This window comes from Lichenostomus cassidix, chromosome 6 (genome assembly GCF_008360975.1).
Source record: "Lichenostomus cassidix isolate B80296 chromosome 6, HeHo_3.0, whole genome shotgun sequence".
In the NCBI taxonomy this organism is placed as follows: domain Eukaryota; kingdom Metazoa; phylum Chordata; class Aves; order Passeriformes; family Meliphagidae; genus Lichenostomus; species Lichenostomus cassidix.
Genome location: NC_139487.1, coordinates 17,559,609 through 17,572,743, shown reverse-complemented (window position 1 = coordinate 17,572,743; position 13,135 = coordinate 17,559,609). Strand labels below are relative to the sequence as shown.

The 13,135-nt window shown below is 37.8% G+C and overlaps 1 protein-coding gene across 1 annotated transcript in view; it reads right to left on the bottom strand.

The window, feature by feature from the left end:
- LOC146435370 (FERM and PDZ domain-containing protein 2-like) overlaps positions 1–13,135 on the bottom strand; it is a 55,363-nt gene that overhangs the window by 16,026 nt on the left and 26,202 nt on the right. The window contains exons 23-30 of the mRNA XM_085065341.1: positions 12,110–12,324; positions 11,153–11,251; positions 9,600–9,964; positions 6,870–7,164; positions 5,799–5,957; positions 4,987–5,161; positions 3,620–3,830; positions 2,402–2,439 (exon numbers count right to left, since the gene is read on the bottom strand). Coding sequence (XP_084921467.1) covers positions 2,402–2,439; positions 3,620–3,830; positions 4,987–5,161; positions 5,799–5,957; positions 6,870–7,164; positions 9,600–9,964; positions 11,153–11,251; positions 12,110–12,324 — 1,557 coding nt within the window. The remainder of the gene's footprint in view (positions 1–2,401; positions 2,440–3,619; positions 3,831–4,986; positions 5,162–5,798; positions 5,958–6,869; positions 7,165–9,599; positions 9,965–11,152; positions 11,252–12,109; positions 12,325–13,135) is intronic.

The following is a 13,135-nucleotide window of genomic DNA, read 5'->3' as shown; positions in this document are numbered from 1 at the left end:
AAACAAAGCATCAATATCCAATATTGATACCATATGAAGAAATGTGAGACTACTGCATGATTAAGTTTTCCAATTTTCATAGAGGTACAAACATTTCCGTCATGAATTGCAGAGATATTACATCTCAGCCATTGCTATTTTCAAAATTGTAACAACAATCAGAGATCAGACTGAGTCAGTCTAGACATGTGGCAATAATCAGGCAGATGAAGAAACACTCCCACCTCTATCCACCCACCTCCAGTTTTGAGGGTTTGTTTTATCGTATTTTGGTGATGTTAGCTGTCTTCCACAAAGTACTCTTATTAATGTGTGAATTACAGAAAATAATGAATGTCCTGTAGTTTGAAAATACTACCTGTTGCAGTTGCAATTTTAGTATGTGTTCTTGCAAATAAGAGTCTATAAAAATGAAGGCTTGCTTTCCTAATAACAAATCATTACAGATTTACCTATAAATCTATCAGTCACGATAGCAAATGGAATACCAAATACAAAATTACTATAGATTTCTGTAAGTGCCTATTAAAGGGAAGAATCACAGAATTGTTTGGGTGGGAAGTGGACCTTAAAGATCATCTAGTTCCCACCCTCTGCCATGAGCAGGGACAGATTTCAGTAGACCAGGTTGCTCAAAGCCCTATCCAGCCTGGACCTGAAGATTTTTGGGGATGAGGCATCCACAACTTCTCTGAGCAACCTGTTCCAGTGTCTCACCCCCCTCATAGAATAAAATTTCTCCCTACTATCTAATCTAAACCTGCCCTCTTTCAGTTTGAAGCCACTCCCCCTTGTCCTATCACAACATGCCTTTTTCAAAAGTCCTTCTCCAGTCTGCTTTAGGAACTGGAAGTTGCTGTAAGGTCTCCTTGAAGTCTTCTCTTCTCTCGTCCAGGCTGAACAACTCCAACTCTCCCAGCCTGTCTTCATAGGAGAGGTGCTCGAGCATATTTATGACCTCCTCTTTAAATTGCTCCTTGACTTTAAATTGCTGCTTCTTATGCTGGGAGCCCCAGAGCTGGATGCAGCACTCCAGGTGGGGTCTCATGGAGTAGAGGGGCAGCATCCCCTCCTTTAACCTGCTGGCCACACTGCTTTTGGCACAACCAAGGATATGATTTCTGGGCTCTGATTGCACATTGCTTGGTCATGTTGAGCTTCCCATCAACCAACATCCTGAAGTCCTTCTCAGGGCTGCTCTCAATCCCTTCTCTGCCCAGCCTGTGTTTGTGTTTGGGATTCCTCCGACCCAGGTGTAGGACCTTACACATCTTGTTTATAGGAGAGGCAGGTAACTGTGTGGTGTAGAGTTTGTAACTCTATATCTGAGGTGGATCAGCTCTGGTTACCTATTTGAAGGCATCTTGAGAAATCTTGGAATCTGCAAAGCTCACACAGGGTCGTGTAAGCAAGGTCCTACCGGGATATGCATTTGCCATGCTTTAGGTTCTGTCACATTAACTGAGAATACACATAGTTTTATCCATATCTTGTAGAAAACTGCTTCAGTTTATAGAAACAAACACATGGCTGTGTGTGGTAAAGTAGGAAATCTGTGACTAACTTGGAATAAGTTCTTCATGTAACCATATGCCAGTATTCAGATGAGTGTAGGCATGTGAACAGTTGTGGTCCAAGGTTACTTTTTGAGGCCATCTTCACAAGATTTTGAAAAAAACCCCATTGAGATATCCGGTCATGTAAATGAAACTGGGGTTAGGTCTGACTTAATGCTGCAGCCAAGTGTGCACTGGAAAGTACTACTTGCATAACACCCTTTGTATGTGCTGACCTAGATGTGATACCTGTCCTTCTACCTGAGGGTGCAGGTGCAACCTGTGCTTGCTGAGACTCCTTCCACTGCTAGAGCAATTCTGGTCAAGTCTTTGTAGTGCAGATGATTACTAAAGCTTTGTATCAGTGACATTATTAAATATCTCCCCTGATAGGAATGCTTTTATATTAACTGAGAAATACTGGTGCTGCCTGCTTCTGATTTTGTATAGTTTATTGATAACAATTTAAAAAGGTGGTCTAGATGATGAAGTAGTGGCTCATATTAAATAGTGGCTTAAGAAGTGCTGGAAAACTCCTTAAAGAATAGTTTCAGTCAAAATAGATGTTGAAATATGACCACATAAAATTCTCATTTAATAACAGATTTAAAAATACAAACTAAATATGCAATAAATTGTTTTTACAGAGAACTGTACATTTTACTTCTGCCTTTAAATAGCTACCAAATTTTCATCAGACCCTTAAAATGGCCGTAATATAAATACTGAATGCCAAGTTACAATCTGTTAATAACTTTTAAATGCAATGAATCAATATGTTATGCTTATTTTCAAAATCAGAAACAAGTTTTGAACTAAACCCCAAAAATATTAGCCTTACTTACTATTTTCCTGCTCTATAGGAACCACTGGATTGCCATTTCTGAGGGCAGAAAAAGTGAAATATGTGAGCCATTGTGAGCTGGATGCTTTGTAAAGCACATATGAAAATTATTTTTAGAAAGTCAATTGTCTAAATTATAGTTGCTCTTCTATGATTTTGTTAATGGTTCTTTTCTAAAGAGTGTTTATATCAGTATATAAAATACTTGACTATAGTGAAACATTTTATTAAAATGTGTTGGGTTAAAAAATAAGCATGTTGAATCACCTGGCCCAATACAGAACTGCTTTCTTGTACTTTTTGAATTCAGCTTTGGCTACCCCCCATATAAAGTGGGAATGCTCTTTTGTAAGTTCCTTTACTCTATTTCTGTTTGTCTCCCTAGTTTGTAAATCCTGACGATCAGGAGGCTCTGCCTACTAACTTCTTGTACAAAAAGATGTATAATGAGGCAGCAATTTCTTCTTCTGCTAGATAAGCACAAGTTAATAAAACATTGATAAAGGTTTGAACTGTTAAGACAGCTGTGAGAGCCATTCTGTCTCATGCTCTGGTTATGTAACTTAGTTATTCACGTGCTTTGGGTTAATATTTGACTGCTCCTCTGAGATCTTTGGAAGCTATTTCTGCATCAGTCCAGGACCAGTGCTGGTGTGATATCAGACTGTGGAACACAATAAATCTAAAGTGCAGCCGTGAACTGATGAGCGAAATCCTTTACTGCCCATTATTGTTCAGGCCTGGAAAGACTTTTTGTTCATGCTGCATATTAAATGCTGCATTTTTAGTACCTTTTAAAAATGTTTGGCCATTGAAATTAACTCAGAATTTCCCATCAAAGGTAGTTTCTTCCCTATAGCTGTGAATTGGAGATTGTATGGAGAAAGTTGACACTAGTGGTGGAAATACAAAGACTTTCCCTAAAGAACAAGATATACGAAAATGGTGCTCAGCCCTTGCAGTTAAAGGCTTCACATTTGGTTTTGGATGATGAAATTTAAAGAGTTCTCATTTGTATGGTATGAGTCTTCTTGTACTCGCTGTGTTATTTGTAATTACAAGGACTTAAGACATCTTGTGGATGTTATTTATCAGTTTGCAACATTCAGGCCTTTGAGATAAGGCATTTATATTGCAGTTTGTCTTGTGTTGACTGTTGGACTTGATATAAAATTTAGAAACCTGCTTCAGCATTAGGATCAAGTATGCTCAGATTTACCTTGTGGCTTTGATTTGAACATTCTGGGTGGCAGCTTCACAAACTCTCACTGCATCATCCAGGCTAATGCCCTCAGTCCGCAGTCCACAGATGTAAACAATCTGATCTCGTGGCTGCAAACTGCCTTCCACACTGGCAGGAGAGCCAGGCACTATCTCTAGCACATAAATACCTTGTAACTTGCTTCCAGCTCCTCCTGTCAGCTTCAAGCCTAGAATAATGCAGAGAAAGCATCTTTTGTGGCAGCATGTTTTGAATTTCACTGTCAGTGACATAAAGTCTAGTGGAATAGATGTGAGTCATTGAGAGATAGGCTGAACAAATCACTGACATTATAAATAACAGTCTTGCCCCAGTAAGATGGGATATATAAGCTGGACTGAGAGAGTGAAATGGCATTAGATGTATAAAAAAGTATAGAAAATCTTAAATGGTGGTGTCTCTATGCATCTCTATGCTCCAATGATGCTGTAGTGCTTTATTTCACCTGATGTTCAATAGTCATTGCAACAGGACACTGAGCTGCATAGCAGTAACTCCCTCATTACCAGAACACCTAAATGCCTTGCAGTCTTCACGGTGCCATTGTGAATTGAGGCCTACGACAGCTGAGGAGGTACCTGCACAGTGCAAACAACATTCAAGGAATTGGAATCTCTGAACAAACTAGTTCCTTGCTTGGAAACAGGATATTGTACATGAGCAAATATGGCCATACTGTTTCCTGAGTCTACAGTTTTATCTGTGTGCAGTACTCACAACATGCTGCAGAAATACCAAGATACTCACATTGTGGGGATTTCTTTTATCATTCATATTACACAATGTAGATAAAGCCTTGTGTCTGTGGAAGATCAAGGATTCAAGTGGAGATTTTTTGAATAGTAAACTGTAGTCTTAACCTGTGGCTCATCCTTCTCAAACTTTACCTTTTCTTCACTTTTTTTCTGTCACTCCAAATAGATCTTTATGTGTCTGCAGGTAGTAGATGTTATTATCCAACTACCCACACCTTATATATATCAGTAACATAAAAATATGAGACTAGAATTCTGCCAGAAACTTCAGTTAATAGGGTGATAATGCAAAGATCATTTTTCCAACTACCTTCATTATTCTAATAAGAGTTATTAGTCTTCCCTCTTAGGTGTTGCCCAAAATAAAGCCCTCATTTCTTGGTCATGGGTGATCACAGAGAGTGTAAAGGTGTCCAGGTCAGTTTGGATCATACTGATCTGAGACCACAGTTTGGATCATACTGATCCGAGACCACAGTTTGGATCATACTGATCCGAGACCACAGTTTGGATCATACTGATCCGAGACCACAGTTGTCCAAAATAGCAAGTATAGCATTTGCTACACACCTAGCTGTCCATCGGCACCCTTTGTGAGAATAATTTCAGGAATATCCTCTGGCCTAACTGAGGGATGTGGGTCACTCTCAGCACGACCAACCACGAGGTGCAGATCTGGGGGAGAGCTTTGCAGTAAAGTCAGGACCTCATTGCATGGTAAAGATGTGACATCAATTCCATTCACCTAAAAGACAAACCAGTAAAACCATGTCATAGATCTCATTGACTATCATTTACTTTACATTTAATTTACTTTTACATTCAACTCTGAATTTTTCATGTGAACTTAAACTAGTTTTTACTTCCTTGTTATTGCTTTCCCGTGGTTTTTAATGTCAGTGAATGCAACAGTTAAGATTGCAGTAATACTTGTTTTTTTTAATTTTTATTTTTCTGAATGCAGAGCTTTAATAAAAATAGCGTTTTTTCCCTTGAAACTCAAGGTGTTGTTGCAAAAAACAAGGAAGAGAGTCATATGCAACAAATTGAACATGACCCAGGCTGAAAAAAGGGTTTTATTCATACATTACAAAAGACATAACTCCTGCATCCTTATTCAGTTTATGTCATTTAATTGGGAAGGCATTTAATATCTCATTTGTCTTGCATTTCTCCTAGATTCATGTTATTTACCTGGTCATACAATCTATTCAGTCTGAAATTTATCTAACTGAGGTCAGCAGAGTTAGATTTATTATATGATTCATTTACATACCTAAATAGGGGATAAACTGGGTGCTCCCAAACAAGGAATGCAAAAGCTAAATGACATTGACCTGCAAATATTTTCTCATCTGTATAAACTCAAACAATTACTGTACCATAATTATTCTGTCTCCCCTTCTCAATCTTCCATCAGAAAGGGCAGGGTCATTCAAGATTTCGTCAACATACAGGCAGGTGTCCATTTTGTTAAGAACTACAGAGAATCCATAACCATTATTCTCTGACTTCGTCAAAGTCACAAAGATTTCCATTTCCTGTTAAACCAAGCACAGGGTGTGTTTGACGTAGGCTTTTCTCTTGCTTCATTAACATCTTCCATTATGTTTTACATACTAGGAATCAGATAGGTAGGAATCAGATCCTCAGATCGTATAACAAGAGTATGCAAAAGGTGTTCTGCCATATTGCAGAATTGTGGAGGTTCATGTTGATTGACTGATTGATTTATAGGGCCTAATAAGGTAGAGAATGCCACCAGGACCTGGGATTTGGGCATTTGGAATGTATAAGGAAAGGCTTGGAGCCCTCTGAGCTGACAAGCATTGCAATAGCAGAGTGCAAAGACTACTGTTATTACTGCTATTGCTGTGCCACTGAAGGAAATGCCTGGAGCTAAATTTTGTCTGCCGTGCTCTCAAATTAGTAGGAATTCAGAGCTCATTAATGTCAGTAGGAATGCAAGATGTTCAGCGTTTGGCAGGACTGAGCCTTATATTTTGAATAATAATTAGCACAAGGATCATACTTTCTTATCAGGACATTACAGCAATATCACTGTAACAAAGTGATTTTCTGCATGGGCTTGAAACATGGCAGAAAAAACCCAAGTAGCTGACTCCAACTAATTTTAGAAGCTACTAGAGAGCTTTTAGGCCTTTGTATACTGAGAATAATGCTGCAGAATTTTGGAAAGTTGGAGAAATACTAAGATGTCAAGAAAAAAGAAACAGCCTTAAGGCAAATGGTTAAGAATTCTGAAGAGCTGGGCATAGTGGTAGGTCTGCTTTATTTGAAGATTGTAGATATTGTGAAAAGTTAAAAAAAAAAAGTCATGTGGAAATAGCATAGAAAATGAGTTTAAATTAATGTTTAAGAATGTAACATCCTTAAAATTTTTTCTTTTCCCTTGTATTCTACCTGTTAGTAAATTGGTGCCTAACACATACCTGAATGCAGTCTTCATTTTCTTCCTTCTCTTCCTCTGGTTCCTCCAAGTCTTCCCACTCATTGTCACTGTCATGTGTGTCTCTAGCAGGCAAGGATGATGAGGAGGGACCACAAACATGTGGTTGTGGGGTTGCAGTGGCTGCAGAGACTGTCTCAGAGCTTCCTCCTCGTGAAAGTGAGGTCACAGACATTGAGCTGATAGTGAGATACTCTTCATCAATAGGGGTTAGAGAGAGAGTTTCAGGCATACATTTTGATTTCATTAGGTCATCATGACTCTTATTAAATACGCGGCTGGAAAATAAAAAGATTGCAGTGCTGGGGTTTTCCTCCGTGTGCTTTGTTAGATGGCCACTGAAAAGTCTACTGCTTATGCATTATCTTATTTCCATTTTAACTGCATTACTAGTTATGGTATTGAATTGCTGGCTGAATCCTCCAACGGTAGTATAAAAACAAATAAGTAATCAATATTTTGCAAAGCTACTTCAAAGATTAAGAAGCTTTCATAATTTACCTTTGCAAAATCTTGCACTCCTAATTTTAAAGGCATTAGTTAGTTCTTTGGTTGCTTCTCATAAAGAATAATTGGACAATGCCCAGACTATTAATTATTTCATTTTCCATAAACAAATTAATTAACTTTTCTGGAAAAGTGGTATGCACACTAAAATACTACTACAATTTTTATATTAGCGTTTGTCTTGAAAAAGGAATGCCAGCCACATTTCTGGCTTCTACAGATGTTTCCTTGGTCAGTGGGCACAGATCAGAAACATTAAATATGAAGTGGTTCCTATTTCTTCATGAAAAGTAGAAGTCCTTACTCCATTTTGTAAGCTTGCCTTTATTCTCATGCTTGCCTTGAAGCATATGAATTGTCCAAAAGAAATCAATGGACTTATTAAATTCATTGAATTAAAACTATTATTGATTCTGTTCCACTATATTGCAGAGACAGTATTCAGCACTTTTGATGTTCAAGCCAAAACTGTAATCATACATGCTGTGTTTAATAGTTTTGGATGTTGTTCTTAATGAACCCTAGGAGACAACTGTGGTGTTATCTCCCAAAAACTTACCATTAAAGCTCATAAAAATGCTTGAAACACTTTTTTTCTTTAAGAGTATGTTTTCTTCTCATCAATCCTTACTGAAATATTGCTAAACCTCATTAATCTTAAAAACATTTAAAATGGCATGTTCATATCTAAGTCAGCCAGGATCTTTTGCTCTTAGATAGAAGTGAACTGTCCATCATCTGCCAAGCAAACATTGACAGCTAAAATGAAAACAAATTGCATGTCTTGTATGAAATCACAGAAGATCTCCACAAATTCACATCTGAAAATTCATACATTTGCATGAAATATTTTAAGCAATCTGAAGAAATTTCTTCATTAATCAAAGGAAATTCCGTTATTATGGCCTATTTTTTTCTGGGGATTTTGTGTGTTTTCAGCTGGAAGGATCATTTAAATTGAGATTATGTTTAAAATATTTTTTAAAATGCATGCCATCTTAAACATATCTGTCTGCCTTCTAAAAATGCAAAAGCTGAAGCTAAATGCTATTGAAAATGTATCAAACAAAAACATTTATTTCAGAACTTCCTTCTTGGGAGGAATCCAATACATTTCTTAGAATTGATATTTTCCCACAATAAACTTAGTTTTGTTGAATCTGTATTATCTCTTGGCAAATGTGTTTCCTGGAGACATATTTCTGCTGGTTTTGCTCTCAGAAACAGAGAAACAGATAATTATGCAGAAGCTTTATTCATTAATTGAGTGAAGCTTCTCCACACAACAAAGAGAAGCTAAAATTATGAATTGACATTATGGTCCCACTTGCCTTGCAGTGTCAGGTAGTGCTGTCACTCCCCAGAGACTGTCTGTCTCTGCCCCAATGTCTGTCTGGGGCTGTGCTTGATGAGTGTCAAAAGCACCAAAAAGGATTTCAAGTAACTGTGTGGAGAAATAGAAATCTGTTTCTCAAAAAAACTACTAAAGCTGTAAGTTAAAGGCCCCTAGGAGACTTCTAATTTGTCATTGCACCAATCCTTTCTGTTCTGATTTTTTTTTCCACTGAAAAGGCAATGAAAACAGAATGGATCATCTTCTGTGTGCCAGTGTCTGATATATCCAAAAGAGTTTAAAAGGAGACTATTTGCACTATATTTTATTGTATAATTCCTCTGGCTTACGGGTTCTATTGCCTTCTGAAGGCCAGAAAACAGAAAATAACCTTTTTATTTTCCTCCTTGATCACAGTTTTTCTTCTGAGTTTTTTTTTATTTCCTATGAAAAAATTTGAAATATAAAGATCACACAAGAAGAAAAATTTTGGTGCCTATTTAAGTCAACTCTGACAAAAATTGAAAGTAAAAGATCATAAAATCAATCAAACAATATTTGTTTCCTATTTAATTGAACAAGAGTCTTTCCACTGATTTTAAATGGCAACCAGCTTCATCTGAACAGCATAAATTATGTCAGTGGTGCAGAACTCTTACAACTATCTTGCAGTTCAGACTTATGCAAAATTCTAATAAGATGAGAGTAAATAGAAAAGCAGATTAGGAGAGTCAGAATAAGATGATAAAACAAAATCTTCAGTAATCAGGAGTGATTAGAAGTAGAGAGCCCTGTACTTAAACCTAAGCAATTCACTTTCAAAATTCTAAGAGCTGAAGGAAAGGCTGCAGAACAGATTTCAGTACTACCTACCTTTTGGCCTGTCCAAATTCACATGGTGAGTAGCAGTTCTGCTTCACTTCCTCCTCTAGGGAGTGGAAGACTTCAGACCTGGAAGCTTCTTGATGAATCTTCCAAAGATGCTTATAGAAACTCTCTCTGGAAGTTGGGAGTTTCTGTATGGGATTCTCTTGGAACTCAGCTTCCTGCTCCTCATAAGCTGAGCTGTCATCCTCAGGAGGCTCACTGAAATCCTCTCCCACTGGAGAATCGAGGCAGTCTTCGAGGTCTGGAGAGGTGCTACCTCCATCACTGGTAGATTGATCCATACTGTTTCCTGCCTCTGTCCTGCCTGGCATTTCTGCCACAAAGTCCTTAATTGGAGATGGTGCTGGAGTCTATCAAAATAACAGAAAGGTTAGTGTAACTCCTTTTTAATCTCCCATCTTTTTTCCTTGAAAAGCAAAATATTTTGAAAAGGCAATATCAATAAGCTTCTTAATAGGAAAATATCAAATGGTAGCTGGAAGGGAGGGGGAAAAATAGAAGGAGGTACTCTCTTTCCAAATAACTCTTTCGTCTTTATGCTTATTTTTCACATTCTACAAGAGTTCCAGTCAAAACTGGCACACCAGATCACTTTTACCAATGAATTATTTGCTAGCGGTTCTTTTTTATTTATTTCTGTTCATATCATGCCTCAGTGTTGAGTCTGTATTCTCTTCATTCCATAGAAGTAGCTTCCAAGACTTGATTCCCATGCAACTGACCATAGAAATCAGCCAAGGGCACAGTGCCAAAGAGCAGCAGGAGTCAGTTTGTTATCTGGAGATGGTTCTGAAAATAATTTTTTTCTGCCCATGGGTGGTTATAAATTCTAGTGGGATGGGAACCATTCTGAATGGAGCAAGAGTACTGCTAATGCATATTCATTATAAGAGTACTTGTTATGTGTCCATGAGTTGTGTTCAAGAAGCAGGATTAATAACACTGGCTCATCTAACAGCAAAATTTTAGTCTCTGTTGTGTCTACAGTTTAGGGGGTTTTTTGTTTGCCTGGGTTTTGTTTTTCCTCCTGCAGATTCTGCTAACTATCAATAAGAACCTGAATAACCATTAAAAACCCCATTATTTAAAACCACTATTTCATTAATTTAACTTCATTAAGAGCTAGTCTGGGTAGGAAAAGTTCTTTATTTTCTTCTCACTTTGGGGAGTTTGAATTGCTGTATTTGAGCAGATCTGCCATTTTTGGCTGAGGATCTGGTAGAACATTTTTAGAAACACTATTAGAAGACCTGTTTGGGTACATGCTGTTGCACTCCAGTGGCATCATGGCAAATCAAAAGTTGTTGGACTGGGATAAATATGTTTCATGTCTGCCAGATTTGTATTATTTTGGTTGCTAAGGAAATATTAGTTGAACTCGACAGGTTGAGTTGAAACCAGGAAGGGGAAGAAATGGAATGGAGAGCCTTGGAGAAAAGGGAAGGCTGCCTTGTTCAAGACTGGACAGAAAACATAGTAGTGTATTTCCATATTTCCAAGTTTACAGAAGCAAGTTTCTGTCAGAAGCTTTGCCTTACCAGAGCAATTTGCTCTATTTCTGGAAGAACACCTTTTGGTGGTCTGCAAAGTAGTAGTGTAACTTCTCGAGGAGCTCCTCTCAACAAATGCAGAACATCCTAAGCAGAAAGAAGGAATATTATATTTCTGATGGCACACAGTCTGTAGTACATGTCATTTTACCAACTGAGATGGAGAAAGTTTTTATTGTTAATGCCAGATTTCTGCTATTTGTGCCTCTCAGAAGTGTCTGAGGGCCAGTATGCACTACTGAAGGATTGTCATGTAAGTGTAACACAGTTTATATGGGTATCTAAAGTAAAGTCTGTTCTGCTTACAAAATTCTTTTTCACCAACAGACACATAGGTTTAAAGGAATCAATTTTCTTTTCTTGAAGAAAACAGAATTTCCAAGCAAATTCATTCAAACCACATGTGGCAGTAACACATCTTTGGTCAATTATTTCAGCATAGCTCCCCAAACTGCCATATTCCAGTGAAAAAAAATATAAATCCACATGTAGGCCATTTTTACAATTTAGTTTCTTCATGTGAATATAGAATTCCTCATTCCAGGTTAAAAAGTTACACAGGAATTACCACTCCTGGTAGAAATGTGAATCTGGGGCATTATATTTAGCATGGCATTACAAAGCACAAATGACCACAGGGGGAAAATTATTCTAATCATGCATAACAGCAACAAGGATTCCAACTAATTAACAACTGGTGTGCATCTAACAATAGAATTCATACATTAGTGGTAGAAATTTATGAATTAAGTACCAAAAGAAATTATCATTTAGAAAGGAAATTCTAGACAGGAGTTCTAGAGAAGAATCCTACATAGAAATCAGATTAATTTTTTGCAAATTATGCCTCCCTCTGCTGATAATTAAGTTTAAATTTAGCTTCATCCCATTGTCTTTATTAACCTGTTAGCCCTACAGAGCTTCAGTAATAATACTTCCTGCTACCTGATACAGGAGCCCTTGGAGAGGATTCCCATTCACAGCTAAAATGACGTCTCCAACTTCAATTTGTCCATTCTCTTCAGCTGGCTGCCCTGGAAACAGTCTTTTGATCCTGACAATAGCTCCTCCAAGGTGTTTGCAAGCATATCCTTCCATCTGCAGAACACTAAATCCAAGGCCTCCAGAATTCTTGGTTAATTTCACTTCAAATGTGTTATCTGCTCAAAGCAGAGATTGGAAAAGAAGTTGGAACCATGGCATATGGATGCCCTAAAGAGCTGATTTAAACTATACTCTCAAAAGACTTTTTCCCTGTGTGCTGCAGAGGTAGATCCACTGATACTAATGTCAAAAGAAGGTTTAGTTGTTTCTTTATCTGACTTACGTCTTTGAAATGTCACAGGCAGAAGAGGGAGAACATGTGTTCACAATGATGCCCATAAAGGAAAAAGCTTTTCGTACCAACATAAAGAGATTCACATCCTATCTTTTTCTGACATTCTTTTGTAAGTGTTGCATAGATTTTACTATTCTGTAGCTGCCCAGTGTTAGTTTAGGCCCTGCACTGACCAGCATATGCTAGAGTTGGAGCTACTGCTCTTTCCAGTCAAGAATGAGAAATCACGCCTTTCCCAAACATGATGCTTGTAACTGAATTCCAATGTAGAGGAGTAACTGCCCCATGGAAAAGTATGGATCTGACTTAGTGTTTAGGAGACATCATTCAGTAAAAGATACAGCATTTATTTGTTGGCTAAACTCTGTGTAAGTGATCTCTAAATCTTCTTCTCTTAAGAAACCAAGTGATGGCAGTCTCCAGTTCATTTCAGATTCATCACTGTCACAGCCTCAGCACTTGTGCTGATGAAGCTTTCTCTGGGGAACAGCCTGGCCACATCCACTCAGCTGCTTCCTGCCATAGACTGCTGTGGATTATAGACAGGGGTGCCCCCTTGCTAGCCCCATCTCAAAAAGGCTGAGATACAGTTTTTAATCCTAGGATAAATTCAGCTATACCTAGCCACTATA